The following is a 27,843-nucleotide window of genomic DNA, read 5'->3' as shown; positions in this document are numbered from 1 at the left end:
GACAGACGGTTAAAACGGCGAGTCAAAAAATAAGGTTATTTGAAGGTGGGCGCAACTTTAGCCGAGCTAAAGTTGCGTTCCGCCCAGGCCGAACCCTTATTTCTGACTCCCTGAGAAGCGCTCCCTCCTCACTCCTTGCCTGTTTGATGAACCGTGGTCCTCTCTTTTGAATCCATTGATGTCCGTCGGTGCTGGTGTGATCAAAAAACATGACGAGGCAACACAAATATTCATATTAACATATGAATATTTTATGGATTTTGAGGGGTGGTCTGCCTTTTTATCACTCCATCAATTTCAGTGGGATGACAGTCCCATCTCATTTCCTGTTAATATTAATGCAAACAGACTGTTACCTGCAAATGTGACGTGTTTTTTCTGAATCGCACGCTTGTGGGCGTTTCAATCTGCAAGCTGCTCACATTAGTGGATATTTATAAACTCATCCTGAGGCTCCAGACCACATTTCCTGCTCAAATCTGTAATAATTTCCCAAAAATCAATGCTTATATTAAGAATAGCTTAGTTATGGTTTCATTTGATTCAGTGAATTGTGTCCTTCTAATAATCTAGAAAGGAAAGAGATCTTGTTTTTACGCTTTCATGGAGTTATGTTGAAATTTCGGGTGGCTGTAAATCCGCGATGGTATTTTGTTAAACTCTCTCAGCCCTCTGGTGTAGATTGAAACCACAGAGCCGAATAATACAACAACATATTCTGCACTGCGGCTGGAAGAACCCCACATAGGAAAACTGACATTTGTTTTGCTCGCTGAGGTCTCATTGATGTGTGTTTCTCATTGTGGGCCGTAGCCACCTCAAAAGGCTCCCAAAAAGTAGGAGTAAAATATATCAGGGAAAATGTCGGTTCCATAACGCAGAGGCGGTCCTGACGGGTCCGATTGTTGCTCTCATCATCGCAGAGGCTGCTGATGACAAATGATGAGCTCCAACGTTCACTCCTACTGGGAGAATAAGTAAAAAATAAAAAAATAAAAACATGCACGCACGCAGGCGCCACTTACATATTTCACTAAACACTGTAATGTTCCTGACAAGGGCCTGTCACTGCAGCTATGACCCACTCTTTATGCTGGTCATGTTCTGCTGTTTGACACCGCTGTCTGGCAGCGCAGCCACTCCGCCGGGTTTAGAGGTTCATCCTCGATCTCATCTCCGCCCCTCAACGCCCAAATCTTCAAAACAGACACTCGTGAGTGAGGTTGGAGGCAGCTTAAAAGACGATACGAAGGGAAAAAAAAAAAAAAAAGAAATCAAAAAGAGAAAATGAAAGGGGAGTGAGACGGGTGGGGAGGGAGGGAGGGAGGGGGGGTGGAGGGTAGACTTGATGATTTTTTTCTGAAGGCGTTTGTATTTGTCAGGAGCAGCAATTCCATATAGAGGAGACGGATGCGCGCAGAAGAGGAGTGAATGACTTTCATAATCTCCATTTCTCACTGTGTCTCTCCTCCACAAAGAATTATTAGATGGTGTAGGGACGGGAGGCGAGCGCAGGCTGAGGATTGGCTGGGCTCACGCAGCAGTGGAACATCAAAGCCCCAGGCATTAACCGTTTCTATCCCCCAGAGTGACAGAGACTTGCTTTGAAGTGTGGAGAGAGAAAGAGAGAAAGAGAGAGAGAGAGAGAAGGATAGAGGGAAAGAGATGTGGAGCGAGAGCAGAAGGCAAGTGGGGAGGAAACGCGAGGAGGGAGGGGGATCCGCTATCACCTAGCGAAGGCGGTGCGTTGGTAGAGCTGGATGTGGAGGAGGGAGAAGACCAGCTATTCTGTGGCGCTGATATAGCTCGTTTGGGGGGAGTAGATTTTACCAGAACTGAGAGATTAAGCGTCATTGATTTCATTTCTCGCAGTGAAACAGTTTTAAACAGAAGGGTTCTAAAAGAGCGATGGTCAAAATGGATGCAGGAGAGCTTGAAAAATTCTGACGAGCTCCAGAAATAGTGGATCCTACATTTTCACTGCAGCAACGAGACGATGATTCACCAAACATTGTAAAGTGTTTGTAGATATAAACTGATGGAGAGAATAAGTAGGGACCCCCTACCTACTATATCTGTTCTACATTAAACTTGGCCTGGTGCTGTTTATAAATATACATTATTATCATAATTTTGCATTCAATATTAAGCTATTCAAATAATGCACACGGTCAAATATTAATTTTCTTATTTCAAACATGTGCAATGGTAGGGTGGCCGTGCAACTGCCGTACACATAAACATACATACAAACATGGGATTTCACCTGAGGACTGATAAATTTGTGGGGGAAAATTTATAAAATATATATATATATAAAAAATGTCTAATCAACCGAAGATTTTGCTACCCCCCTGCACGGACCCCCTGTTGAAGGCCTATGGATTACAGCACTATATTAACTACATTTCTTAACCTTAAACAACAGACTAGCTTGTTCACTTTCCAGCGACTACTAAGCGTGAACATGTTACAGCTGAGTTTTCCCGGTCGTAATCATGACGAGATTGCGATCTACAAGGCTGGAAACGTTCGATAGCATCAAGATGAGAAGAGCATGTCGAGAAGACGCGGCTTATTTTCATAAAGGTCCTTTCGGGGGCCACAGTAGACATCATGCAGCTGTTTTCAAGGACTGAGTATATAATGGTGAAAGAAACTGTTTCTTTTTTTCTGAGCTCCAGTGGGTTGAGGAGACAAAGGCTGCAACTAAAATGCGAAATAAAAATAAAAACCAATTCGGGACAATGGAGGAATACAATAAGGAGTCGTCTGCATGTGAAAATTTTCATTAAAAGTTGAACTGTATGGGCTTGTAAAGTGAGAAAACCACTCGCGGTTTTATTTGTCCAGTTTAAAGACGTTTGTCTTGCACTCTGAACCAGAAGTGCGGTCAAATCAGTTTATTGCGCCTATGCTGATGGAAGAAAACAGCAGAAGGGATCCATCTCTTTGAGGATATCTCATTATGAACATCTATCACAGGGACTCTTCATTCTCCTGAGACTAGGCTGAATTGTGACGGGAGCACAAATCTCAGAAAATTATATCTCCAAAAAAGAAAAAACCCAAATTAAACCAAAATGGGTCTAATTACCCTTTAAGATATATACACCATCTTATGCAACCGCTCTGGGATTGTGAAATCCCTTCTCGTACAAAAGACTGAAGGGGTTTTTAAAGACAGTCTAACTCACCTAACTCACTGTTTAGTCCTAAATTAAGGTAGCAGCTCGCTTGAGATAACATTTTTTCAATTGATTTCCTTTCCCTTCATTTTTCCTGATTATCTTCCTCTCCCTGTTCCCACCTCCGCTCAGATGTGCTGTTCCATTAGCCGGAAATACTGTATAAATACTTCTACCTCCATTTATTTATCATCTCAATTCATCTCTCAGGGAGTTTAGAGGAGAACAGGGAGGCACACAGAGCAGAGCTGAGATAACTACCTGGCTAATTCTGTGACTGACTCTGGGGCTGGTATCTCAGTATGTGTGAATATGTAAGTGCGAGCGTTCGTTCTGTCAGTCACTCTGCGAAACAGGAAGATGAAGTGTGGATGTCCCTGTCCGGCACCTTCTTCAATTCCCTACCGGTTCAGTGTTGTTTTCTTTCTTTTTTTTTTCTTCTCCCCCCTTCCCTCTTGATTTATTTCCACTATGTGTGTAGTCTTAGCGCATTGGCACAGGAACTGTGAATGTGATCCCCAGCAGCCTGCTGCATTGCAGATAGAGATGATGAGCACACAGATTTGAGTCCTCACATTCAAACACAGTTGAAAGAGGTAGAGTTTTTCCAGCCCTGTAGCCCTGAGTCATACCTCCCCGGTTTAGCAGCAGATTAATGCCCCCTCTGTTTCTGCTTTTAGCCCAGTTAGATGACCAGCACCCCCGTTCCCCATCAGGGCCAAGCCTCCAGCATTCTCAGCTGCCATTTTCCCTCCATTTTGGGAAACCCATGTGGCTCACTTTTTGGGTCCATGGCTGCGGTGCACACGTACGGCCCCACTCATGCTCAGGACTTACCTCCAGTAGGGCCGAAGCCGCTCTTTGAGCAGGACGATGATCGGCGTTTAGGTGGCGAGCTCGGAGGTCTGCTCCCCCGGGGGAATACTGTGCTGTATTTTTTTTTTTTTTTTTTTTAGAGTAAGTGCAGAGGGAGGCACAGGATATCACAGAGGAGAGGCATGAACTTCCAGTCACACCTACCTCCAACTGGTTAAATTTCACTTTGGATCTTACCCCCCCCAACCCCCCCAACTCCCCCAGCAGGTACAGTGTGAGAGAAAAATGATTTTCAGCTCTATTCCGTCTCATTGCGAGGAGCACACGTTCGACTTTTCCTAGAGTTTTGGAAATCCGGCTCGGTTGCAACTTTAATTTTACTTTTGCGGCTCGGTCCATCCATCCTGTCGACCATAGCGTCGTACCCAGCAACGTAATTGTTGAGATCTGGGAACGCAGATGGAGCAAAAAACACAAGCTGTCAGAAGGCCTCCCCAAGCAAACCAAAGTTACTTGGGAGAAACAAAAAAAAACAAACTCTAAAATCATTGTTTTGTTCCAGTTTATAGGTTAACTTCTTGGTTTTCTGTACCATGAGGGATTATGATTGACATTTCAGGTGCACTTGCTTTAGGTTTTACTTCCACAAGCATGTTTGATTTTATGTTTCTGATCCCTTCTAGCTATACTGTAGTGATGTTTCCAGGTATTTATTTATGGAAGGAGCTATGAAAATCAAACCAAACCCTAAAACTGAATAAATTCATGGATTTTCTTTATGTCTGGATTTGTTGACTTATCATCTTGGCCCTCGCCTGCGAAGAAACCACCAACCTTTGCATAGTCTAGTCCCGTAATCCCCCCCTGGATTCGTTGTTACACTGTCATCCCGCTCCCTTCTCTCTGACTGAATGGCAGGGTTCAGGTGTGATGGAGAATTGCTCACTCGCACTGCCGGCGTCTAATCTCATTTAACATTCAGCGGTTCCGAGTGTTGGCCCCGAAGACACAGTGTGGTGTGAACAATCAGCAGCCAGCGTCAGACGGCGCTCGATCCATGAATAAGACATTTGTCTGCTGAGCTAATTAATCCTGAGAGGGGCCGGATGGCATCTGCCTCCGTGCCGCGTGACAGACACGGAGAGGAGGGAAACTTAGATGGGAACCGTGCAGGGCTTTCTGGCTTTCTCTTTCCTCTGGGAGTTAGAAAGTTTGAGAGCAGGTGCCTGACAACTGCCTCAGGACACTTGCATGAACCTTTATTTTTATTTTTATTATTTTATTTATTTTGAGTGTGTGTTTTTTATTGTGTGAGTGCACAAACGCTGACAACAGCATCTATTTTTGTATCCTTCTCCTCACAAACGCTCAAATGCAGCCACCAGTTCGGCCCACCTGGAGGACCTGGCGTACCTGGATGAGCAGAGGCACACTCCGCTGCGCACCTCGCTGCGCATGCCCAGGCAGAGCACCACCTGCGGGCCGGGTCGCTCCGGGCAGGACCTGAGAGGTGAGCACGTCGACCTCACAACGCTTCATGTGCACAGGAAGTTCTCAAGTCTGGGAGGTTTTATTCAGAGTCAACGCTGGCTGTGTGAGATGCACGTGTTAATTAATGCAGGAATGCCAAGAGTGTTTAGAAGATTACAGTAAAGCACGAACAGAAATTCATTCATTTGGAGGAATTTTAACTCTTTAAATGCCAGTTTGATTACTTGAATTCATATTGTTTTTACGAAAAGACAAAAAATATGAAAGATTTGCTATTTTCCATAAAACTAATGCATTTTTTTTCAGATCAGTCTTGGGTATGGCCAAGATTATTTAAAATATTAACTTCACTGGGTTTCACTTATGAGAAGAATTTGTCATTTTTAGCGTTCAACACTAAAATCAGCCATTTAAATTGTTAAAGTTCCTCAAAATGGTTGAATTTTTGGTCGTTTGGAAAGTGCTGAAGTGGTTTAAGAGATTTAGGCGGAAAAAATCAGAAAAAAATATTAATCCATTAAGTTTTTATAGCAGTTTTTGTCCGCTAATGGCTACAAGAGCGGGGGTAATTTTTTGTAACAGTGTTCTGTTGACCTATTAAAACTATTATTATTATTTTTTATTTTTTTTCTAAATTTGTGTATAGAGATAGACTTTGTTACAAGGAATTGTGCCATATGCACTAACCAGGATTACAGCCAAATTAAGAGAAAAGTTTTGCCCAAATGGACATGTCCCTCAGGTTGCCTGAGAGTTAAGATATAAAGGGTTTATTATAGTAGAATAATACAATAATAACAAGAGTTGGTCGTTGAGACGGCAAATTAGTTCACTACACTAAAACTGGTGCATGGACAGATGTGCAGTTGCACGACCTGAAACAAAGCAAACTGTGTGTCAGTGTCTGGTAACCCCAAGCCGACGGTGCAGCCCAGATAGGGAAACCAGTATTGAATCGGTAAATGGGAAAAACAGAACTGCTGAATGTAAATATGGGAGTGCAGATATTTGCTATTCAAAGCATTGAACAGCGTTCGTCCATAGCTGTGCTGTCTTGTCTCAGGTCTGGCTGTGATTAAGCCGGTCGCTTCACATCGGATGCAGCAAACAATAGGTGACTGTGTCGTTCTGTGTTTCAACTCAAAGCAGCCGAGGACTGCAGAAGAGCTGCTTTCAGAATTAAAGCAGAATCTGCGGCTTGTTAGTTTGCAGAATTTATTCAGTGCGTCGATGTGTTCCCACATATCTGACCGGTGACAGAGCTGTCGGCGGTGGACACTGGATGTTGCCAACTGTTGTCTGTTGTGTGCTTTCAGAGGCGCGTGTGTGTGTGTGATAGAGAGAAAGAGAGAGAGGCTGAGGGAGTACACAAAGAGCGTTTTGTCAGACTGTGTCACCGCTAAGCTAAAATTTGTCTCCGTGCTTAACATTCACATTCAGCCTGCGCTCCGCTGCACACTGCTCACCGCACAGCGAGCGTCCCTGCGATCGGGCGAATCTCTCCTCAGCCCTCTCCCCGAACAGCCAAATGGCCTTATGTCACAACACCGCGCGTCCCCCCCCATCGCCCTCCTTCATCCGTCACTTAGCCGGTAATGAGCGCGGTAATGGCGCTCCAGCCATCCGAGCGGACACAAATGACGCGTCCCAGCGCGCCTCAAACACCTGTTAAGACCCCGGGAGCGCGCCGGGCCGAGGCGCGCCGCGACGGCCCTGCCCGAGGCTGGCGAGCTGGCCGCAGACAAACTCAGAGCGAAGAGGGGGTGTCGGATGGAGAGGTGGAGATGGACACGGAGGAAGAGATAAAAGGACAGAGGACGGTAGGCGAGGGGCTAGCTCCTCGCCGAGCGTCACTCTCGCTGCCACAGTCACTTGTTTCAACCTTCCTCCTCTGAGGGCAGCCAAGTGTGTTTACAAGCCAAGCGGCTGCATCCTAGCATGCTGCCTGCCTCCTCGGATCAATGTCAGAGCCTCTCCCAGAGCACTCCTTTCGCCAGGGGAGACAGAGACTTAGACGCAGGGGGGACGGGACGCGGGGTCAAGCGAATCGAAGGCGAGCTTAAGGTGAAATGAGGATGAATTCCAGGTCTGTTAACTGAAGTCAGTCTTGAAATTTCAATTTGCATACACTCAGGGAAACGCGCGTTAAGAATTAGCTGGTGCTCGATTTGTTTTACGTCAACTTTTTGGGGGGATTTATTTTTTGTTTTGTTTTGCGGCCTAAATGCACGGCCTTGATGTGCGTCCAGATTGCCATGAAATTAATCATAAATATTCAAAGTCCCAGCAGGGTGAATCATGTCCGTGTGACCTCCTCTGATCTTTTGTCTGCTTAAGTTTATTTCATTTATACAGAACCGTAAAAGCAAAGAGCGCTTGCACCAGAGTGCTTCACGTTCAACATGTCGTATGGAACATGTGAAAGGCAGATCAACACCAACGTATCGACAAATGAAAAGCTGTTAACACCCAGGGTGACCAGATGAAAAAAAAAAAACAGATCAAACGCCGCTGAAAGTCAGGGAGTAAAGATGAGTCTGAAGGTGCTTCTTAAAAGCCTTAACAGAGTCAGAGCTCCTACAGAAAAGACCCCCCCCTCCCTTTTTTTTTTTCTTATACCACAGTCTGAGGATCTGAGGGTTCTTAAAACTCCTCAACAGAACTTGAAGCTGTAACAGCAAACTTGGTCAAATATTTTTTTTTTTTTGGCTGTAGCTCGCTGACAAAATGTCCTAATTTGCATGAGGGACTGTCGGATTAGGACTTAGAGATAAGTGAGAGGAGAGAGGAGACGAGGGCTGCCGGTTACGTGTCGGTCAGGTGGCAACCGGCTCTCTGCACTCGATTTCTTTCTCTTTTTTTCTTTTTTTTTTTTTTTTTATCGAAGCCTCTTTTGATGCCAGCCGTCAGGGGCCCGAGCTGTGCTGCTGTTTTGAGGAGAGTGAGTCAGACTGCAAATGGACCTTCTTGTGCTCCCGCCTGCCTACCTCTAAGATTTACCACCCACCTTATCTATTCGCCGCAAACTCTCCCTTGCATTAACCGTTCACACATTTTCTCCCTCATTTGTCTTTCGCTTTCCCGCTGTTTGTCTTGTTCTCCCCTGCTCTGCCGCCTTTCAACCTTTGCCCACATGCGCCGAGCGGGCCTCGTGTTGTGGCTGCTGATTGCAGCATTTCGGTCTGGTATAAATATATTCGGCTCCGGAGGGTTTTATGGCTCTCAGACAGAAGTGAAAATAAATAATAACTCCTTCGAAATTCAGGGGAGCAGTAATTGATTAGACGTATAAAGGATAGGGCTCATGATATGGAGTATTCTTCCTACTGTCAGCCATTAGGATACCAAAAACAAATTGATCCTACTACTAGAAATTATATTATTCTGTTAATTCGTTTGTGTCAGAGTGCTCCATTAGTTATTTGGTTAATGTAGGGACTGTGATTTATTTCCACATACGCCGTACTGCTGCTGTAAATACGCATACAGGAAGTCTGGCTTTTAAAAGATAAGTTTCACATTTGTGACCTTTTGAATGAATATATTATACACATCTTAGGGGGCAGGAGTCGGTCTGTCGCTGAGAATCTGTGGCCCCAGTTTTTGCTGTTTGCCCCATGGCGTGGGCACTGGTTATCTAGACCTGTGTCTGTGTTTTCAGCTAATTCGCTGCCTTGAAGTGAATCTGGTTGTCTGAGAAACGGCCAATTAAGCTAACCAGCTAACGTTGGTAAGAAGGGCAAACAGAGGCTGAGCTCATTTCTACATCTTCATCTAATCAGAGCTTTCAAATATATGAAAATTAACATGTTTTTAATTTATTGTCACTTTGTTCCATGGTTGTTGTGTTCTTTACATTGTTAGTTATTAAGTTATTCAACGACCATGACATTTAAAGTAAAAAAGTATTGGTATTGGTGATACTTTGTATTTACTTGGTAGCGGACTCATATATCAAAAACCCCACCCCATCGCCCACCCCCAATGCTGTAGCCTGATGGCATTACCTCTCCAGAGATTTAACCACGTGACCATAAGGGCTGTGATTGGTCCTCTTGGTAACAGCTCGTTTTTGCTTTAGTATTTCCAGCTGCTTCTCCATCTCCGCAGTTTCCAAATTGATTGCTTTTGCCCAATATAGATGGAGTAAAAGGTTAACTGGGGAGGCTCGAAGGCACAAACATTCGTACGACTCGGCTTCGATGAAGTTTTAGGCGAAATTCCAGTCGCCGTTGTTGAAATTGAAGCAGGAAGTAGAGACAAAAATTAACCCGACTGGCACAAAAAAAAAAAAAACAACACAGTGGCGACTTGTGTTTGGGTGCCGTTGTTACTGAGCGCACATGTATAAATGGCACCCTAAATGAGCCTTTAACTTCTTGGACTCCTAGCTAACAGTAGCTCCTCTATTAGCCTATAGATCACTCGTACAGTCAGTCGCACAGTCTTTTCACTATATTGAAAGGCTGTTTGACTGTGTCTGTGATCTTTTTTTAATTTGACTTCTTTATAGTGAGAGAACATACAGAGTAAACCTTTCATTCAGGTCTGAAGCTGAAAGTAGCTCCAGGTTGGCTCAGCTCAGAACTACGGCACTGCTTATAGTAGGAGCTTTATTTACAGAAAACACAGATCAAGGAGGCCTCTGTTTCTGGGTTAATGGAGGGGGTTAGATAACAGCCCAGATTTGATGACAGCGCACCAAAAGCATGTTTGAACCAAAACAACTGACAAGGTTCAGATGATTATCCACTCTCTAGCTGCTCTTAACTCAAGTGCCTTAATCTTGTTTCCTGTAATCTTCACTTGATAAGTACCTTTTGTCACTGAGAATATCTTTCCCTAGTATACTGGTCATAAAATAAGTCAGTGAAATATATGTCAGTATGTGAGTACAGGTTAAATGACATGGTTAGAATATATTTCATGAGCGCATTTGTCGTTGAAGCTCGATATGTTGCTCTAAGCCTACTGTGCAAATTACATAAGATAAGACTTTTTTTCTTTTTTATATAAAAAAAAAGCAGGTATTATATAAGGTCTTGTTGTTGTGGTTGTGCATTTGTGAGCTGCTTCTCTACATCCACTGCTACGAGACTGGAGCTGCAAGTTTATGTCTGGAGGAGCATACGGCAGGAAATCAATCCCCGGATGAACTCTTTCATCCACAAACTCCCGCATCGGCCATCAGTCTTTCACCTGTCCTAGGATAACCCGTCCCCGCTCCCTTTCGTTTCCCCTCTTCCTTCCAACCTCCTCCTTCTCTTCTTCCCTGTCCTCCACTTCCCATGCTCTGCTTCTCATCCTCCCCCATCCTCCTCCCCCTCCTCCTCCTCCTCTTCCTCCTTCTCAAGGCTGTTCAGCCACCGTGAGTCATCCTCACCTGGTGAATAATTAAAAAGTCTGAGTCTCTCACTCCGTCTGGCCACGGAGGGTTGGCGGGGGAGGAGGAGGGGGAGGAGGAGGAAGGGGAGGTGGAGTGATACCTTGCCTCAATGTCGCCTGAGGGGGAGTGTTATGGGCAGGATTATGAGCCATCCATCCGTCCCTCATGCGCACGCATTTGCTTCCGCCGTCCTGGAAACAACTCCCTCAGCCCCCGTTCTCAACATGGCTGCCATGTTTTCCTAGAGTACTTGACACAGTGCAGCAGCGGCGGCGGCGGCGGCACAACTTTAACCCGCCTGAATCGTTGTAATGCCGCTCGGAGGACGGCGGCGCCTGATAGTGCGTGGTCGTGTTTAGTAATTCCATGAGGAAGGAAGGAGCTTTGCAGGCACGTTTGGCATTCAGTCACCCTCAAGATAATTGGCTTAGCACTACTTAAAAAGGAGTAGCTGCGCATATTTAGCTTCTTACCCACTCCAGTGACCTATAGTGTCGGGTGGCTTTTGCATTCCTCGTCGCCGGTGTTGCGTCAGGTCACTCCTCTTTTCACGGCGTGACACCCTCATAGAAGAGTATTACATCAGCGCACGGCCTCTCTCGGCCTGTTTGTGCGTCTGTTTGTTGAGTTGGCACTAAAATAATCTGACCTGGGAATATGGATGAAGTGTCTTTTATTACACTGAGCTGCAGCTGGCACACGGCTCGGCGTGGTAAAAAAAAAATGCAGCGCTTCCAGATATATCTGTCGGCGCTTTTTTGCTGATTGTATGTGTCCGAAAATTCTCTGCAGGATCATCGCATTTCTATTCATCCCGCGATTTATAATTACCATTCCTGGACGAGGGGGGGTGGGGGGAGGCGCGCTTGCGACAGCACTTTGGAGCGTTGCGTGCTACAACGACGACATTAATAGCAATATCAGCTCGTTATATTATGAAGGCATTCTCTCAATCAGCACATCGGCGTCACTTTCAATAGACGTACAGCTCCAACGCACCGCTCACCCCCTCGTTGCCCCCTCGCATATTCTGCACCGAGATGTGCGCACAAGCGTCCTGCGCGCTCTCGCCATCTGATCCCGCCAGTCTAATGTATGGTACATATTTTCTTCCGCTCTGACTCACAGTGTGCCTATTGCTTGTATGCCGCAGAGTGTGAAATGAACTGCCGCGCTAGCTATCATCTGACCAGCAGCCATTTCTCACTGCACCCCTGAAAGATTAAGTCTGAGCTCGGAACCAAAACAAAAGAAAATGCTGTGGTGGAAATCTGTTTTCTTTCTGTAATGATTCCAAATTTGAGATATGTCGGTTGCTTTATATTAAAATGTGGCCTTCAGTACGCGTACAATGTGGCTGTGGAGTTGAGGTTGGAGTCTGCTATGCCGGGGGTCATATTACTACTAGAACTGGATTCAATTACTTTTATGGGGATTGATTGATCTCGCCCGGTGCAATGGAACCAATTAGATTCTCCCAAAAGTGCAAACCTTCCCCAACCCTCCCTCCAGACCTGCTGAGAAATGTATTCGGTGTAATTCAGAGGATTTCAATTAGTAATCGACCCTGGTCTGGTGGTTCCTCGTGTTTCTGGGATCATGATGTGCACATGGTTGCTGTTGCTGCTTCCTGTTTGGTTTTTTTACCCCACCGAGGTGCACCTCGCCCTGTGCTCTTTATCTCACTGCACTCACTGCTGTCGGTTCCCATCCCTGTCCTCACTGCCTGTTCTTTTCTTTGTCATTGCTCCCTCTGCCTTTCGCTTGCTGCTCGTCTCAGCTTCCGCAAATAATGCCCATGCCTGGCAATCCCAGTCACGTAAGTTACTTTTCAACTTTTATGTGTTGCATCATGCGGCCTGTTCTCCTTCCTCGTCGCGGTCGCCCCGCTCGCTTTTCTAATGCTTCACGTGTCGCAGCGCCCCAGTCGAGCGGCTGTTTGGGTCATTTCCCCGTTCAGCTCTCATCCCGAGTCAGACGGAATTGCCAAATGTCGATTTAAAGAAATGACACGTCCGATAAAAGGGGGAGCGTTCAAGTCTGTTTAAAAGACAAGGCCCATGAGATGGAACCCCAGAAGCAGCCGACTAAATTTTGCACTGATTTTATCACACGGCTTCAGAAGTTCTTACCAGATTCATTTTACCCTCATTAGTCTTTAATGGTCCATATGTTGTGGTGAAAAGATGCCCAACCTCAGGAGGACTTTAGTTTAATGACTCCCTCTAGTGAGTAAAACCGACAGTCGGCTGTTAAAAGCAGTCGCTCCCTTGACTTCTGTGAAAACTTCCAGAAGGCGGCGAGTTATTAAATGTGTTCAGCGATTTAAATCGTTCACGTGAAATAACACAAAGATATAAGTTACAATTTATTAGATTTATGTAGATTTAGAAAAATCTGCATAAGCACAAAGGCAACGGCACACAAGATTAAAGTAGTGGCACGTTTGCCGCCATATAGTGCAGCTGTTTCACACTGAAGGAAGTCAAATAATGTTGATGGTATGTATGTAGCATGTTAGTGTAGAGGCATTTTAGTAATTCTGTTGTGAGACTGTAACATGAATGTGAGTATATAAATGTGTGATAGGGCTAGGGTTAGGGTTAGGGTTAGGGTTAGAAAAGAGCATACTTTTCACCTTTTAACCAGTTCTCCGTTTTCCTGACCTAGCAGTGCGCTTTGCACCCTATCGGCCTCAAGACATCGCCCTCAAGCCTCTGCTGTTCGAGGTTCCCAGCATCACCATGGACTCCGTGTTCACGGGCCGCGAGTGGCTCTTCCAGGAGATCGACGCCCACCTCAACAGCCCCAACTCCAGCACCAACCAGGGCGTCGTGGTGGTGGGGAACATCGGCTTCGGCAAGACGGCCATCATCTCTCGCCTCGTGGCGCTCAGTTGCCACGGCACCCGCATGAGACAGATTGCCTCCGACAGCCCTCAGGCCTCACCCAAACGTAGGCGTCCATTAATTTTAAAGCCTGGTTTTTTACTTGCGGAGTCTGTTTGATCACCAGAGAGGATTGCAGACTCATGAGGGTTTTATTCCTGTTTAGAAGTAAAATATTTTAGAGCTGCTTGAGTCTCGCCTGCTTCGAGAATATCTGTGTAAAAAAGAGCGTGTTTTGCTGTCTTGTGTCCAGATGGAGAGGGGCTCCCTCTCACACAGCCACAGCCCACGCATGGCACCCTAGGAGGAGGCAGCTGTCCCGGGACCCCTGAGATGAGGCGACGTCAAGAGGAGGCCATGAGGAGGCTGGCGTCTCAGGTACTAGATAGCACCTGTGATGTACAAACACACACATTTGCGTTTTACATTCCTCTGATTTTCAGACAAAAGAATCCAAGTTGAATACCTGTCCCCAAAACCAAAACACTACGGTTGATTAGTGTGATTTTTTACCACTTTTCCTCCCAGTGGCCGTTTTTACAAATGCAAATTACCTATTTGTCCGCCATTTACTTCATAAATAAGTGTGCTTGTAGTGATTATTATATGAAATTTTCAGCTCTTGTTTGATTGCCCTGTATTAAGGGAGGGTAAGTGCACAAGCTTAAAACCACTTTTACCTCGCCGCACCTCCATTACCCCCTTTCCCTTTCACAGCTGTGTGAAAAAGAGAAATCAATTGCCAAATACTGAGTCAAGGGAATTTGCATACTGCTGTTTTGTTGGTCCTTTCTTCCTTTTATTTTTCTTTATAAGAAAAGAAAATAGTCAATTTTGTGCGCCAGCCACAATCCATCTGGGTCTTTTTGTGTCTTAATTTTTCGATTGGTGGCGGCGTAGGTGGTAGGTTTAGTCAACGATATGCTCTTTTGAAAAGGCCTTTCAGACAAACATTCACAGATATGCTTTTGGTTCTGTCGGAAATGATACAGACACTTTCATGCCACCTGTAAGGACTCCACATGGATCCTGAGTTCAATACTAATTGTCACAAGATGGTCAAAGTTATTTACTTCACTGACATGTGAACCCAGTAGAGACAGGGGGAAAAGAGAGGGAGGGTCAGAATTCAAAGTTGTATGAAGCTTACAGGGTATACATAAAGTTAAAGTAAAGTCATAAAGTTACTGTTATAGCTGCGCATTATTCACCATAGAAATGGAAAATGGAAAATTATCAGTGTTTTCTGAATATAATGCCTAATGGAGCCATAAATAATACAAATAATAAAATAACATTGACCCTAGCACGGAACCCTGTGGAACTCCATGATTAACTTTTGCATATGTGGAAGAATCTGCGTTTACAAACTGGAGTTTATCTAATAAATACAATTCAGATCAGTCTAATGTGATTTATTTTATTCCAATAAAACGCTCCAGTCTCTGCAGTGCGAGCACTGAGACGAGATAAAGTTTGATACGAGCAGCGATCCAATTGCTTTCGGAAATATTCAGAATCATTTGCAAGGTTTTTCTTGTGTTCAGTATGTGGAATAATTAGCTTCTTCTCACCTGCCTTCAATGTAAACCCATATGACGCGCGAAACCGGCTCCCATTCCCACTCCTCTTCCTGTCTGCTGTTGCGCCCCTGCTGCTTAGCCATCTGCATCCCCAGTCCCAGCCTGATGCATTATGCAGATGTGTTTAAAAAAGAAAAAACAACTTTGCCAGGGAGCCTTATGAAATATTTATACCTGCAGAAAGCCATTTCCCAGCCAAGCTATTAGATCTTGTTAACTCTGTGCATTAATAATTGAGCTCACTCCCGTTTTCACCCCTTTTGTTTTAAACCCCTTTATTCCACTGTGACCAAAAATTAGCATTCCATTTTGATTAGTCTTTTTTTTTCTTTCATCCCTCTTTTTTTTCCCCCACTGCCCTCTGATCGCTGCCTCTGAAAATTCAAACTCTTTGTGATCTCTTAGTCCCCTGTAGTGCCTGTTCACACCTGCTGCTAATGTTCAGTTGGCTAAGCTGTAAAAAAAAAAAAAAAAAAAGATTATACATGCCCTCTACTATTTTCTGTTCATGCCCATGCAACTTTTTCCCTTCTTTCATTCATTCGTTTACTCGTTTAATCATTCATTTGAACACGCTGCAAGTGCGTAGCTGTGAAATGTGACAGTTTAACACTTGACTCCTTCGTGCCACAGTCATCTCACACATGAGCATGCATGAGCTACCTCACGAATCGGTCTCTTTTCTCCTGGCAGCCGGAAGTGATGAATTATTAATAGCCAAAACCGTGCAGCGAAACAAGAAGTATTATGTTTCATTATACTGTGATCATCCACCATGAAGTTGGCTCAATCCCAAATGAGTTGTAGCTGTAGTAGGCACTTGGAAAACCGTCTGTGACCCTCACATCCCTGGAAGAAAAAAAAAAATTGTCAAGATTAGGGGTACCGGTGGGGAGTGGAAGAGTTCACCTTTATCTCGCTCAAAGTGACCCGCCTGCAATGTTCTACCTCTTCTCTGTCGCCCCCAGGTGGTGGCGTACCACTACTGCCAGGCAGATAACGCCTACACCTGCCTGGTGCCGGAGTTTGTGCACAACGTGGCGGCTCTGTTGTGCCGCTCGCCGCACCTCGTCGCCTACAGGGAGCAGCTGCTGAGGGAGCCGCACCTACAGAGCGTCTTGAGCCTGCGTTCCTGCGTCCAGGACCCCCTGGCCTCCTTCAGGAGGGGGGTCCTGGAGCCCCTGGATGCACTTTACAAAGGTGTGGTGGAATTTAACTAAAGATGTTTATTTACCCGTGCACTCTTGGGATATTTCTATTTAAAGACGTCCGGAGATTTTTAATTTTTTTTCTTTGCTACATGTATTTGACACTAATGCATCATCAAAGATTAAATCAGTAATTCCCAATTGACTTGGCTCGTCACTTCTCACAAGAAAAGCACTTGAAGCTACTTGTCACGTCTCAGACGTCTAGGACTTGCGTGTGAGTTTTCCCCTCTAAACTTCTCAGATGATTTTCTTTAAGCGACAGTTTGTGGACCAAAAAAAAAAGGCAAAGATTAGAGAAATGTCCTCAGCTTGTTGTTGTTCTTTTCTCCCTGCCACCCCATTAATCACCTCAAGGTTATTCTGCCTCTTGTTTTATTGAATAACCTTGATTTATTTGCTCCAACGCCTCAACTGCCCTCACACTTTTAATGATAAAGTGGAATTTTTAACAATTTAAAAGTGCTCTTTTTAATCGATTCCTCCTCACACGTCGGTGTGTAATTTATTTTTTGACCTTGGCGCGTGATTTGTATAATATAAAGCATATTCATTACGAGCGTTTCTTATCTTGTCTTGAATTATTAAACCAAACATCACATGCGGTTATCCACAGTTTTCATTCTGAACAGAGATGAAAACCAAAATCTGTGATCATTAATGTATGTGGCTCGGACAGATATTTAACGATTTCTCTCAAAGAGGCGATGCGCATCATTAATTTAAAACGCGTCCGTTTTCATTCTTTTTTTTTTTTTTTTTTCCAGAGAGGAAGATCAACTCCGAGGAGGACCTCATCATCCTCATAGACGGCCTCAACGAGGCGGAGTTCCACAAGCCAGACTACGGAGACACCATCGTGTCCTTCCTCACCAAAACCATCAACAAGTTCCCTCCCTGGCTCAAACTGGTGGTCACCGTCAGAACCACGTTACAGGTAGAGGACGGGCAGTAGTTTCTCTTTAATGTTTCCATCTCAGATTTGATTCTATTATAGGGTTTTATTTTAAAATCCAGCGTGAAAGGTCTTTAACGCCGTTTACTTTCACTTTATTTTTCGCTCGCTGTATTTACTTCGACCGGGGACACTGTGCTGACTGAAATATTGAATACGTCTTGAGTACAGTTCTACCCTCTTTGCCTCTGACCTTTCCATTTTTCCTCTGTGTATATTATATGCAATAGAAATAGAACTGTTTTAGAAGTTCTTTTTTGTTCTGCCTCTGCTTTCTTTGTCTCCTCCCTGCAGCACTTTTGATTCATAAAACAGATTTAGAACAGAAACCAGATTTATTTAATTTAATTTTGGACTCTATATTAGTTCTTCTTTTTGCTAGCACAAATATTGCCAGAGACAAGTGTCTTGACTGAAATCATTCCCTTCAGGAGATCACCAATGCGCTGCCGTTCCACCGCATCTCCCTGGACAGCCTGGAGGAGAACGACGCCATAGACCAGGACCTGCAGGGCTACATCCTGCACCGCATCCACAGCAGCCCGGAGATCCAGAACAACATCTCGCTCAACGGCAAGATGGACAACACCACCTTCGGCAAGCTCAGCGCCCACCTCAAGGCCCTGAGCCAGGGATCCTATCTGTACCTCAAACTCACCTTTGACCTCATTGAGAAGGGCTACCTTGTCCTCAAAAGCTCCAGCTATAAGGTGCGGATTTACTTGCAGTGCATGCTGTGGGGTGAGACAGTGTTACAAGTGGGGAAATGTACCCATGTGTGTGATGGGGCCGTGTGTGTTTTGGTTATTACAAAAAAAAAAAAAAAAAAAAAAAAACATTTTAAAATTCAAAAATTAAAATTTAAGGCATTTTGTCTTCATCGGGGTGGAGAATGGATAAACAAATCTTTAAAAACTGGTTGATTTTCATTTTCTGCTTCTAAAAACAAAAAATAAGATCGACAGAAACGAAAAAGCGCCCGTTTTTTTCACATTTTGCAACAGGAAGTTGCCGTTTTCAAAGTAAGAGCATATATGAGGGCGGTATTGTTATGGCACGAGTGCCCAAGTACATGACTTCTGTGTGGTTTCCCTAGCTCAGGTTACAATGTCTTTGGAACCTAACTCTGACTTAAATTTTGACATGGCAGAGCAAGGATTGTCATCAGGAGAAATCTATGCACGCATATAAGCATAATGTTAGCTAGTAGCTAGCTATTCCCTGGTTATATGTAGTTATTTTTAGTTTTTATCTGAAATATATGGCTTGGTTTTTCTCCAGTCATGTCCTCTTCACTGGAACTCTTTTATTGTTTCGAAAAACAACGTGCTGTTTCATGTCCATCAACTTCTGTTACTCAAATCCATCCTCATTCGTGCTTTTACTTTGAAAACCCAAACTTCCGGTCACGCAATATGGAGGAAAAAAAACGTCTTTGAATCCGTCTTCTAACGATTATCTTTTTTGTTTTTAGAAAACAGAAATTAACCCTTCAACCCTGCTGAAGAAAAATGCCTTGAATTTCAATTTTAATTTTTGAATTTTAAAATGAAAATCAAATAATCACTCATGTTTTGTTTTTTTTATGTCCACGTCTGAACGGAAAATCCAATGACCAAAACATACAGCCTCTAAATTTGTCCCATCATCCAGCACCATCAGCAGCTGTGCCTCAGAGATGTCGCTCACATTTTTCGATAACTCCAGATTTCACCATGGAAACAACTGTTTAAATCTCCTGCAAACAGGAACTTCTAAAAGTAAAAGTAATCGTGTCTTAATTTGAGTTTGCATGCATTTTTTTCCCCCCCTCATAAAACATAGAACTCGGTGCTTCTAATTTGAAATGGCGGTGCTGGAGAGGTGTTTTTATTTACCTGCGCTCTGACAGGTTTCGCGTACAAGTACTTCAATAAAACCCTCGTTTTGACAGTCAGAAGCCTTCTCCATAAATTATGCATTTGAAATGTTTTAGAGTTGCATTTCATCCCCGAAATATTTTATCTCACACCTCCGGATTCATTTAATTTCATGTATTCAGACGTGCTTTCAGACTCCATATAACGAAAAAAAAAATGACAAATGATAAATTCTCATTCTCTTCTCTAAGGAAGACCATGTGAAATAGCTGAGGCCGCGCCGTACAAACACGATGCATTATTCATATTGTGTGGAGCGGATTCAGAGGAAATCAGCGTTACAAGTCTCTCCTCCTTTCCTTCTTCCTTTCCTTCCTTCCTTCCTCCCTCAGGTGGTTCCCGTCAACCTGGCGGAGGTATACCTGCTGCAGTGCAACATGCGCTTCCCCACACAGTCGTCGTTCGAGCGGGCGCTTCCCCTGCTCAACGTGGCCGTGGCCTCGCTCCACCCGCTGAACGACGAGCAGATATATCAGGCCATCAATGCTGGGTCGCTGCAGGTAGCGTAGCAGACATACGCAACAACAACTAAGAGTTATATATATCTTGATCCCTGTGTATCCTGAAGTAACCTCTGTCATTCAGTATCGCTCATGGAATCTCTTTCAGATCTGGGGTTTTTATTCTAATGTCAAGTTTCTCAAGATTTTAAGCTTCGTAAACTTCCACATAAGCAAAATTAGGAATGGAACTTGGTTGGTTGTTGCTTATTTAGGCGTGAATATTTAAAGCCTGCTGGGGATGGCTGCTGCCATCAAGCTCATTGCTCTGGGGTGGGGGTGCCTGGTCTGGTCGAGGTGGGGGATACATGTAACAACCACACGAATGCCAGTTCCAGAAGTTTCCCAGGAGATCACTGAATCGTCTCAAGACGGTCAATGTTATTCACTTCTCCTGTGGGTGATTTTAATGTTATGGCGGATCAGTGTAAATGTTCATGCAAGGTTTTGTGCTGTCAAAGCTCCAGGACGCTTGCTAGCCGTTGTCAGTTATGCAGGATTTTTGAACAGAGAAGGAGATGCTGAATGTTTGCAGATATATTCTGAATTATTCAATAGTTCTTTTTTTCATATTGAAAACCATTGAATAAATTATTAATTAAAGCTCATTTTTAATCGCCTTAAAACTCGTCTGCGGGGGATCTCTTGCGTTGGAGAAACAGGCTTTATCGGAGAATAAATGCACGGCACATTTAACGCCGAGGCCTTTTCTGTGGTTGCAGGGCACACTGGACTGGGAAGACTTCCAGCAGCGTGTGGATAATCTGTCAGTCTTCCTTGTAAAGAGGAGGGACGGAACAAGGATGTTTGTTCACCCATCCTTCAGGGAGTGGCTGATCTGGAGAGAGGAAGGAGAGAAGACAAAGTTCCTCTGCGATCCGAGGTGAGAACGGGCGGGAAAAGGGCATAAAACGAGGAAAGTAGTCCTTTTCTCTGTGACACTGACGATGTTAACGCGTTTAGATATACTAATTTAAAAGCAGTTAATTAAAGCCGTGCTTTAAAATGTTTAATTTGGCTTTCTGGAGCGAGGGTATTGGCACGGTGCTTTGCTCAGCCATTAAAAACGTCGTTAAAACCAACAACAATTTGAAAAGTTGTGAATTTGCAGGTTTTTACAAGGTTGTTTGAAATGTTTATGTGTATCTACTGCGACGCCGGTTCGCAGATGCTTTTCGTGCAGCGGATTTAACGAGTATCTTATTAAAAAGAAAAAAAGAAAGAAAAAACATATGAGAAAGTAAGTTAGCATTTATTGTGTAACAAGCTGGAGTGTACCACGGCCACATGGTGTGAACAGACTCTCCGTTTATCGCAGGTACATTATGATTATCTGGCCGAGAGGGAACATTTTCTCATCTCATCTTCTATAACCGCTTGTCCTCTAGAGGGAACATTTTATTTCCTGTAATATAATTAAAACCACTTCCACCAACTGTGCGATGCAACGCGGTCTGATGACCTGATGACTCAGGCGCTGAAAGACACTGTTGATCCTCTCTGCAGGAGCGGACACACCCTACTGGCCTTCTGGTTCTCTCGGCAGGAGAACAAACTGAACAGACAGCAGACTATCGAGCTGGGCCATCACATCCTCAAAGCACATATCTTCAAGGTACGCGCCCGTTATTTGTCGCCGCGCTCGTCGGCACGCGCCCCCGCACAGCTGTGGTCTCACTCCGCTGATGAATATTTACACTCCGTCTCTCTCTTCAAGGGTCTCAGCAAGAAAGTTGGAGTTTCCTCATCTATCTTGCAAGGCCTGTGGGTATCCTACAGCACAGAGGGTCTCTCAGCGGCACTTTCTTCACTCCGAAACCTCTACACTCCCAACATCAAGGTACCGCACCGCGTCCTAATTTGCCCCGCGTACCAAATCTGCCTCTCTCCGGTTTGAGTGCTACAAGTTTTAAATTTGTGCTTGTGCGTTCAGGTGAGCCGGCTGCTGATGCTGGGCGGCGCCAACGTGAACTACCGCACAGAGGTGCTGAACAACGCGCCCGTCCTGTGCGTCCACTCCCACCTGGGCTACATGGACATGGTGTCTCTGCTGCTCGAGTTCGGCGCCTCTGTCGACGCCCAGTCCGAAAGCGGCCTCTCGCCGCTTGGCTACGCCGCCGCCGGGGGACACATGGCCATCGTGACCGCGCTGTGCCGCAGGAGAGCCAAGGTTTGTGATGGGAAAAGTGTCCGCGAAAGGGCAATTTGTCATTTTCCGCTATTTTGCAATCTTGATCGAATCCACCTCCTGTTGCCAGGTGGACCACCTCGATAAGAACGGCCAGTGCGCCCTGGTTCATGCAGCCCTCAGGGGCCACATGGAGGTGGTGAAGTTCCTCATCCAGTGTGACTGGAGCATGGGGCAGCAGCAGCAGCAGCAGTCGCCCCAGACCCAACAACAGGCGGCGTTCACCAAGAGCCACGCGGTCCAGCAGGCTCTCATCGCTGCAGCCAGTATGGGATACACAGAGGTACGGCAGGGGTGCATGAATAGGGCTTCATCTCAAATTTACTATTACATAGTTTAAAACAAAAACTATAGAGGGTATTCAAGCTCTTGTGTTAGTGTTAGCATCTTTTATTTAGCTACATTTGTCATAACTGAAATGACTTAAAGCTAACTTAAACTAACTAAAACCGAGGCTAATCCACTTTCCAAATCCATGCTAGCTCGTATGGGTCGTTGTCGAGTCCAATTGTCCTTAATTTGATCTGATAATCCACATTTTTTCCCGGTCTCGCTGGATTTACTGATACATTTCACCATGTTTTTGCCCCTCAGGGGGCGTGGCCCCAAGTTGCAGTGATATCATTGCATACCCTCTATTGAGGGCTTTAAACAACATTTTGCACCTTCCGTGTGAGTCTCCACGTTTAAAAGGCTGCAATGAAAAGTAATAATAATTTCTCGTGAAGACAGATTTATACATTCAGCGTTACCCACCAAAACGCATTAGATGCTTCAGCTCTTGCAAATGTACCGAATGCATTTCCTTCCTCCATTTCCAGAAACATTTGTAAAGTCAATTTTTTAATGCGCATTAAAGCCAACGCATCCTGCCGCGTTGCCGCCTCCTCTGGGTCGGATGATGGCATAATTCCTGTAGATGAGGAAATAGTGTAGCTGGGTAAAAGGTTAAAAGCACTTTGGAAATGGAAAAAGAAAAGACCTCTTTGCAACCCAGTGAACAGATCTGACGACAGAAGAGATAAGAAGTTACGGGAATAGAGAGGCTTGTGTGCATTTTAACGATCATAATAATGCGCAGCAGCTGATTGACCGTCGGCCGTCTACAAGTCGGCCGTTTTGATCGGTGTTTTGTGAAGTGAACTGGGACATTTATCCGTGTCGTCTTGACTCTGTCTCACCATCAGATTGTGTCCTACCTGCTGGACCTGCCAGAGAAAGATGAAGAGGAGGTGGAGCGGGCTCAAATCAATAACTTTGACACCCTGTGGGGAGAAACAGGTGGGAGTTCCTGCTGCAACCAGACGTTACGTATATGAAATACTGCCTGTGAATGTTTAATCTGCTCCTTGGGGAAATACACCATAGTTGGTCTTTTCTGTGTGACGTTGCGAGGCGGAGCGCTGCAGTGCGGATGTGTGTCTGCTGCTTGCTGCTGCGTCAGTTGCTGATGACAGTGCAGTGGTGTCATTGGAGCATAGACGGGGCTGGGCTCACACCGGGGAGGGGGAGGAGGGGGAGGGGAGAGGGTGTGCGTCCTCTAGGTGCTAAGGAATGACTCGTGTGGCGGAGGGTGTTGAGACATGTCATGTGCCGTTATAACCTGAAGCTGTGAAACCAAACCGCGGCCCTTATTCCACTACTACAGTCAGTGTCCAGACTGAAGAGAAGACTCAGATTTGCTTTCCTTGTTTATAAACTGCTTCCTCATCCCAGTGTCAGTAGTTATATCAGTGTGTCATTCGGCCACCAGAGGGAGAGCATGTGTATTGGTAATTGCACATGCGGAATAATTAGCAGATTACGCAGGTTGAAGCCAGAGTTAATATTCACTCCACAAAGATAAGTCTTTTCAAAGGCCTTTGCTCCCAGAAACTGTGAACTACATGTCTGTCTCCTCTTCTTTTCTCCTCTCTTCTACATTTTCTCTGTGAGTCAGACTATAATATTAATATAAATCCCGGGCTTGCTGTGTTTTCCCCAGCGGACATCATTTTACAATTTACTTTAAAGCAGCCATAATTGATGATTTTACAATAACAGCTCATGAGAGAAGAACACACAGAGACTTATCGCCCCAGTCTGAGCTTTAAAGGGAGCCGTCGTGTTTAGTTTAACCCTTTATAGGGCATTCATTCATATACTTGGAAATTCTAAACTTAAACCTTACGCCAACGTTTTTCAGGCCAAGGACCCCCAAACTGATGGAGAGATTAAGTAGAGACCCCCTACCTACTATATGTGTTCTATGTTAAGTTATCCCTTAGCCCTTTACTAAAATATTTTGGATTCATGTTAAAGTGTATTCAAATAAATTTGTGGGGAAAATTAAAAAAATATATATATATAAAAAAAATCTAATCAACCAAAGATGGGTTTATACCCACAGAGTTTCCTAGTTTCCTATTTAAACCTCAACTATCCACTAGTTTTTTGTTTTTTTTGGATAAATACCTGGTTGACTGAGAGCCTTCACAGACATCAGGAGACTGTTATACTTTCAAATATTTGAATTTTCATGGAGAAAAACAAGATTAATGGAATTTAACTTAATTTAATTTATATGGCTGCATGCGCTTAAGTGATAAACAAATGTAAACGTGTGTTTAGAGCATTAGAACACAAGAGCTGATTCAGGCACTTTAACATTAACGTACACATTATCACATTAGACAACATTAAGCCACTTCTTCATGGCACCTAATAAATCAGTTATGCTCAGCGTTCATGCAGAGGTGGACCTTGTAAACCACCTTTGATCCTGTTTTAAACCTTTCCTTGATCTTTTCTTTGGCTGAGTAAAACCACATGCTTCTTTGTGCCGAAGTCACTATATATAGTTCCTTGCTCCATAAAGGATTAACCACAGCTGTTAAATTTAAATCTGCACTTAAAGGGTTATGATCAAACCACTGCACGAGGCGCTCTCCTTCTTCTTCTCCTATTTCTTCTCCTACTTCTTCTTCTTCTTCTTCTTCTACCCGATCAATGCATCCTACTTACCCTCCATGAATTGTGTGCGTCCAGCTCTGACTGCGGCCTCCGGCCGGGGGAAGCTGGAGGTTTGCCGCCTGCTGCTGGAGCAGGGCGCGGCTGTGGCTCAGCCCAACAGACGGGGCATCGTGCCGCTGTTCAGCGCCGTCCGACAGGGACACTGGCAGGTCAGCAAAAAAACAAACTTTGACATTGATAAAAGTTCATCATGAGAAGCTGTACTTTGCAAAAAAAATATGCTGTGCAATAGTTTATCGTTTTAAATCTTTGGGTTTTGAAGAATTCGCCTTATTGTGATGGGATATTTCCCATATTTCCCATCCCATTTTTTTCTAATGTTTTATGGTTTTATGGTTTTATGGTTTATGGTCTGTGTATGCAGATTGTGGACCTCTTGCTCACACACGGAGCTGATGTCAACCTGGCTGACAAGCAGGGTCGTACCCCTCTAATGATGGCGGCCTCAGAGGGACATTTAGGGACTGTTGAGTTTTTATTAGCTCAAGGTAAGTCGTTTAAAAAACATGTATAAAACCTTTGGACAAATTGTACTTCAGCTTTAAAAGCATTTGCCCGAAGATTACTTTTGTCAGAACAGAAACCAAGTACAAATGGAACCTTGTAAACACACAAGTCAGACTTGGCAGATGTAAGTAGAATCTGATCTGATCTGATCTGATCTGTCAGCGGCGCCACTGAGGAAAAGTCTTCTAGTGGAAACAGAAATATAGAAAGATTTGAATAAACAAGTTTATTTGACTAAAGAACACTTGGTGTAGCCGAATGTTTTCTGCACAAATAAAGATGAGCATGATTAACGGTTTTCTAATTAGGTTCTGCAATAACTGCAGCCAAGCGACATCAACAGCAAATACAAAAAAAAAAAAAGAAATTAAATCAAAACGAACTAAGCGAGTAGAATTGCAAAGCAGCCGCGTAGCCACGTTCACGGTGTGAAAGCTGCGTCTCAGCGCCGCCGTTTCTTTTTCCCAGGAGCCTCTCTGTCTCTGATGGACAAGGAAGGTCTGACTGCGCTGAGCTGGGCGTGTCTGAAGGGACATCTGCCCGTCGTCCGCTGCCTGGTGGAGAGCGGAGCCGCCACTGACCACGCCGACAAGAACGGACGCACTCCCCTCGACCTGGCCGCCTTCTACGGAGACTCTGAAGTGGTCAGTGTTGCTGCAGTTACCTTGAAAAAGTGATTACGGATTGACGATTACTCCTGTCAGGAGGTAGTTTTTAAGTTAAAACGGTTAAAAATGCACTTCCAATAAAGTAAGTATTGGCAAAACTGGTTGTTTTGTATTGAACCCACTTTATTGGAAGTGCATTTGTAACAGTTTTTAACTATTTTCTGACAAAAACAAACAAAAAATACAGGTTTTTATTAAAGAGGCAGCATGGGAAAAATAATAAAATGGATAAGTAACTTGAATTAGTCAGTAGCTACCATACAGGAAACAGGCTTCTCTTTGAGCCATCACATGTCTCATCATAAAACTGAAGTTATTCACGTTTCCCCCCATCCACTCTCTTTGTCCGTTCAGGTCCAGTTCTTGGTCGACCACGGGGCCATGATAGAGCACGTAGACTACAGCGGGATGCGTCCTCTCGACAGGGCGGTGGGCTGCAGAAACACGTCGGTGGTGGTCGCCCTGCTCAAGAAAGGCGCCAAGATAGGTAAGAGCGGGTTGACGGACCGGAGAGCCGGCCACCGCTTAGCGCGCCCACACAGGGCTCCAAACGTCTAGCGACGCGCTGAAAGCCCTCCGTGGAACGAGATGCGATTTGTATTTTTCGGCGGAAAAGGTCGCGCCACTGGAAATTCAAGCATGAGCCGCATGAAAGGCAGACGAAGGTCCAAACAACAAGACCTTCTTTAACAAGTACACGCTTCCCCGCTGGAAAACCGTAGAGCAAGCACCGTGGCGCTTTCTCGCAACGAGCCATGGATTCAGGTCTCGTGTCTCCATGTAGCATAAGCCACTTCTCCTTCCTGCTACTGTATGTCATCCGCCCCCTTACCGCTGCACCGCGCCGCTTCTCCTCCTCAGCTATTTATGGCTCAGATGTGTGTTTCTTTTTTATTGTACTACTGTCTCTCAGCGCCTCTGTTTGTCTGTATCGCTCACGCTATCTCCTGGTTTCTCCTCTCTCTCGATCACATCTCCCCTCTCTATCCCTCTGCGGTTGCTCAGAGACGGTTTGTTATTAGCGCTTGCGGTGTTCCTTTTCAGTATCTGTATTTCTTTTTTGTGTTAGTTTTCCTTTTTTTTTATTTTTTATTTTTTTTTTTGCTGAGGCACTTATCTGCGCTTCTCACTGCTGCCTGTGTTCCTTTTCTCACTTCTCCTCCTCCTCCACCATCACCTCTTTCTCTTTCTCTTTCACCCTCCTGCTGTTTCTGTCTCTTCCTTTCCTCTCTCGCTCCTACGCACTCCCACACCCCTGTTTTCTCTGGCAACTCTGCCCCCCCCTCCCCCTCCACTGCCCTCCTACTTACACTCCTTCCCTTGCTCATAACCTCCTCCTCTCGCCTACCTTCACCCTATAACCCCTCCCCTCCCCCTTCCTCTCGCCCCCCCCCCCCCCACCTATCCCCCGCCTCTCTCTCCGGCCCCAGGATGTCAGACGCTGCCCAGTCGGCCCCGAGGTAAAGCCAAGGCTGTCGACTTCTCACCCTACCAGGCATTTTGACAGCTCTATCTCCTCTCTCTGTGTTGTCTG

At 44.9% G+C, this 27,843-nt stretch overlaps 1 protein-coding gene across 1 annotated transcript in view; it reads left to right on the top strand.

The window, feature by feature from the left end:
• The window catches only part of tanc2b (tetratricopeptide repeat, ankyrin repeat and coiled-coil containing 2b), a 143,537-nt gene that overhangs the window by 108,433 nt on the left and 7,261 nt on the right, over positions 1-27,843 (top strand). Inside the window, 19 exon segments of the mRNA XM_047608809.1 lie at positions 5,383-5,514; positions 12,662-12,700; positions 13,555-13,836; positions 14,023-14,147; positions 16,321-16,552; positions 17,328-17,497; positions 17,947-18,225; positions 19,767-19,934; positions 20,657-20,817; positions 21,441-21,549; positions 21,652-21,774; positions 21,868-22,104; positions 22,193-22,405; positions 23,310-23,403; positions 25,150-25,283; positions 25,499-25,622; positions 26,110-26,285; positions 26,664-26,796; positions 27,740-27,769. Coding sequence (XP_047464765.1) covers positions 5,383-5,514; positions 12,662-12,700; positions 13,555-13,836; positions 14,023-14,147; positions 16,321-16,552; positions 17,328-17,497; positions 17,947-18,225; positions 19,767-19,934; positions 20,657-20,817; positions 21,441-21,549; positions 21,652-21,774; positions 21,868-22,104; positions 22,193-22,405; positions 23,310-23,403; positions 25,150-25,283; positions 25,499-25,622; positions 26,110-26,285; positions 26,664-26,796; positions 27,740-27,769 — 2,961 coding nt within the window.

Source organism: Mugil cephalus, chromosome 16, assembly GCF_022458985.1.
Source record: "Mugil cephalus isolate CIBA_MC_2020 chromosome 16, CIBA_Mcephalus_1.1, whole genome shotgun sequence".
NCBI classification, from domain to species: domain Eukaryota; kingdom Metazoa; phylum Chordata; class Actinopteri; order Mugiliformes; family Mugilidae; genus Mugil; species Mugil cephalus.
The sequence above is the reverse complement of the archived record's forward strand: the minus strand, read 5'-3'. Positions and strand labels throughout refer to the sequence as shown.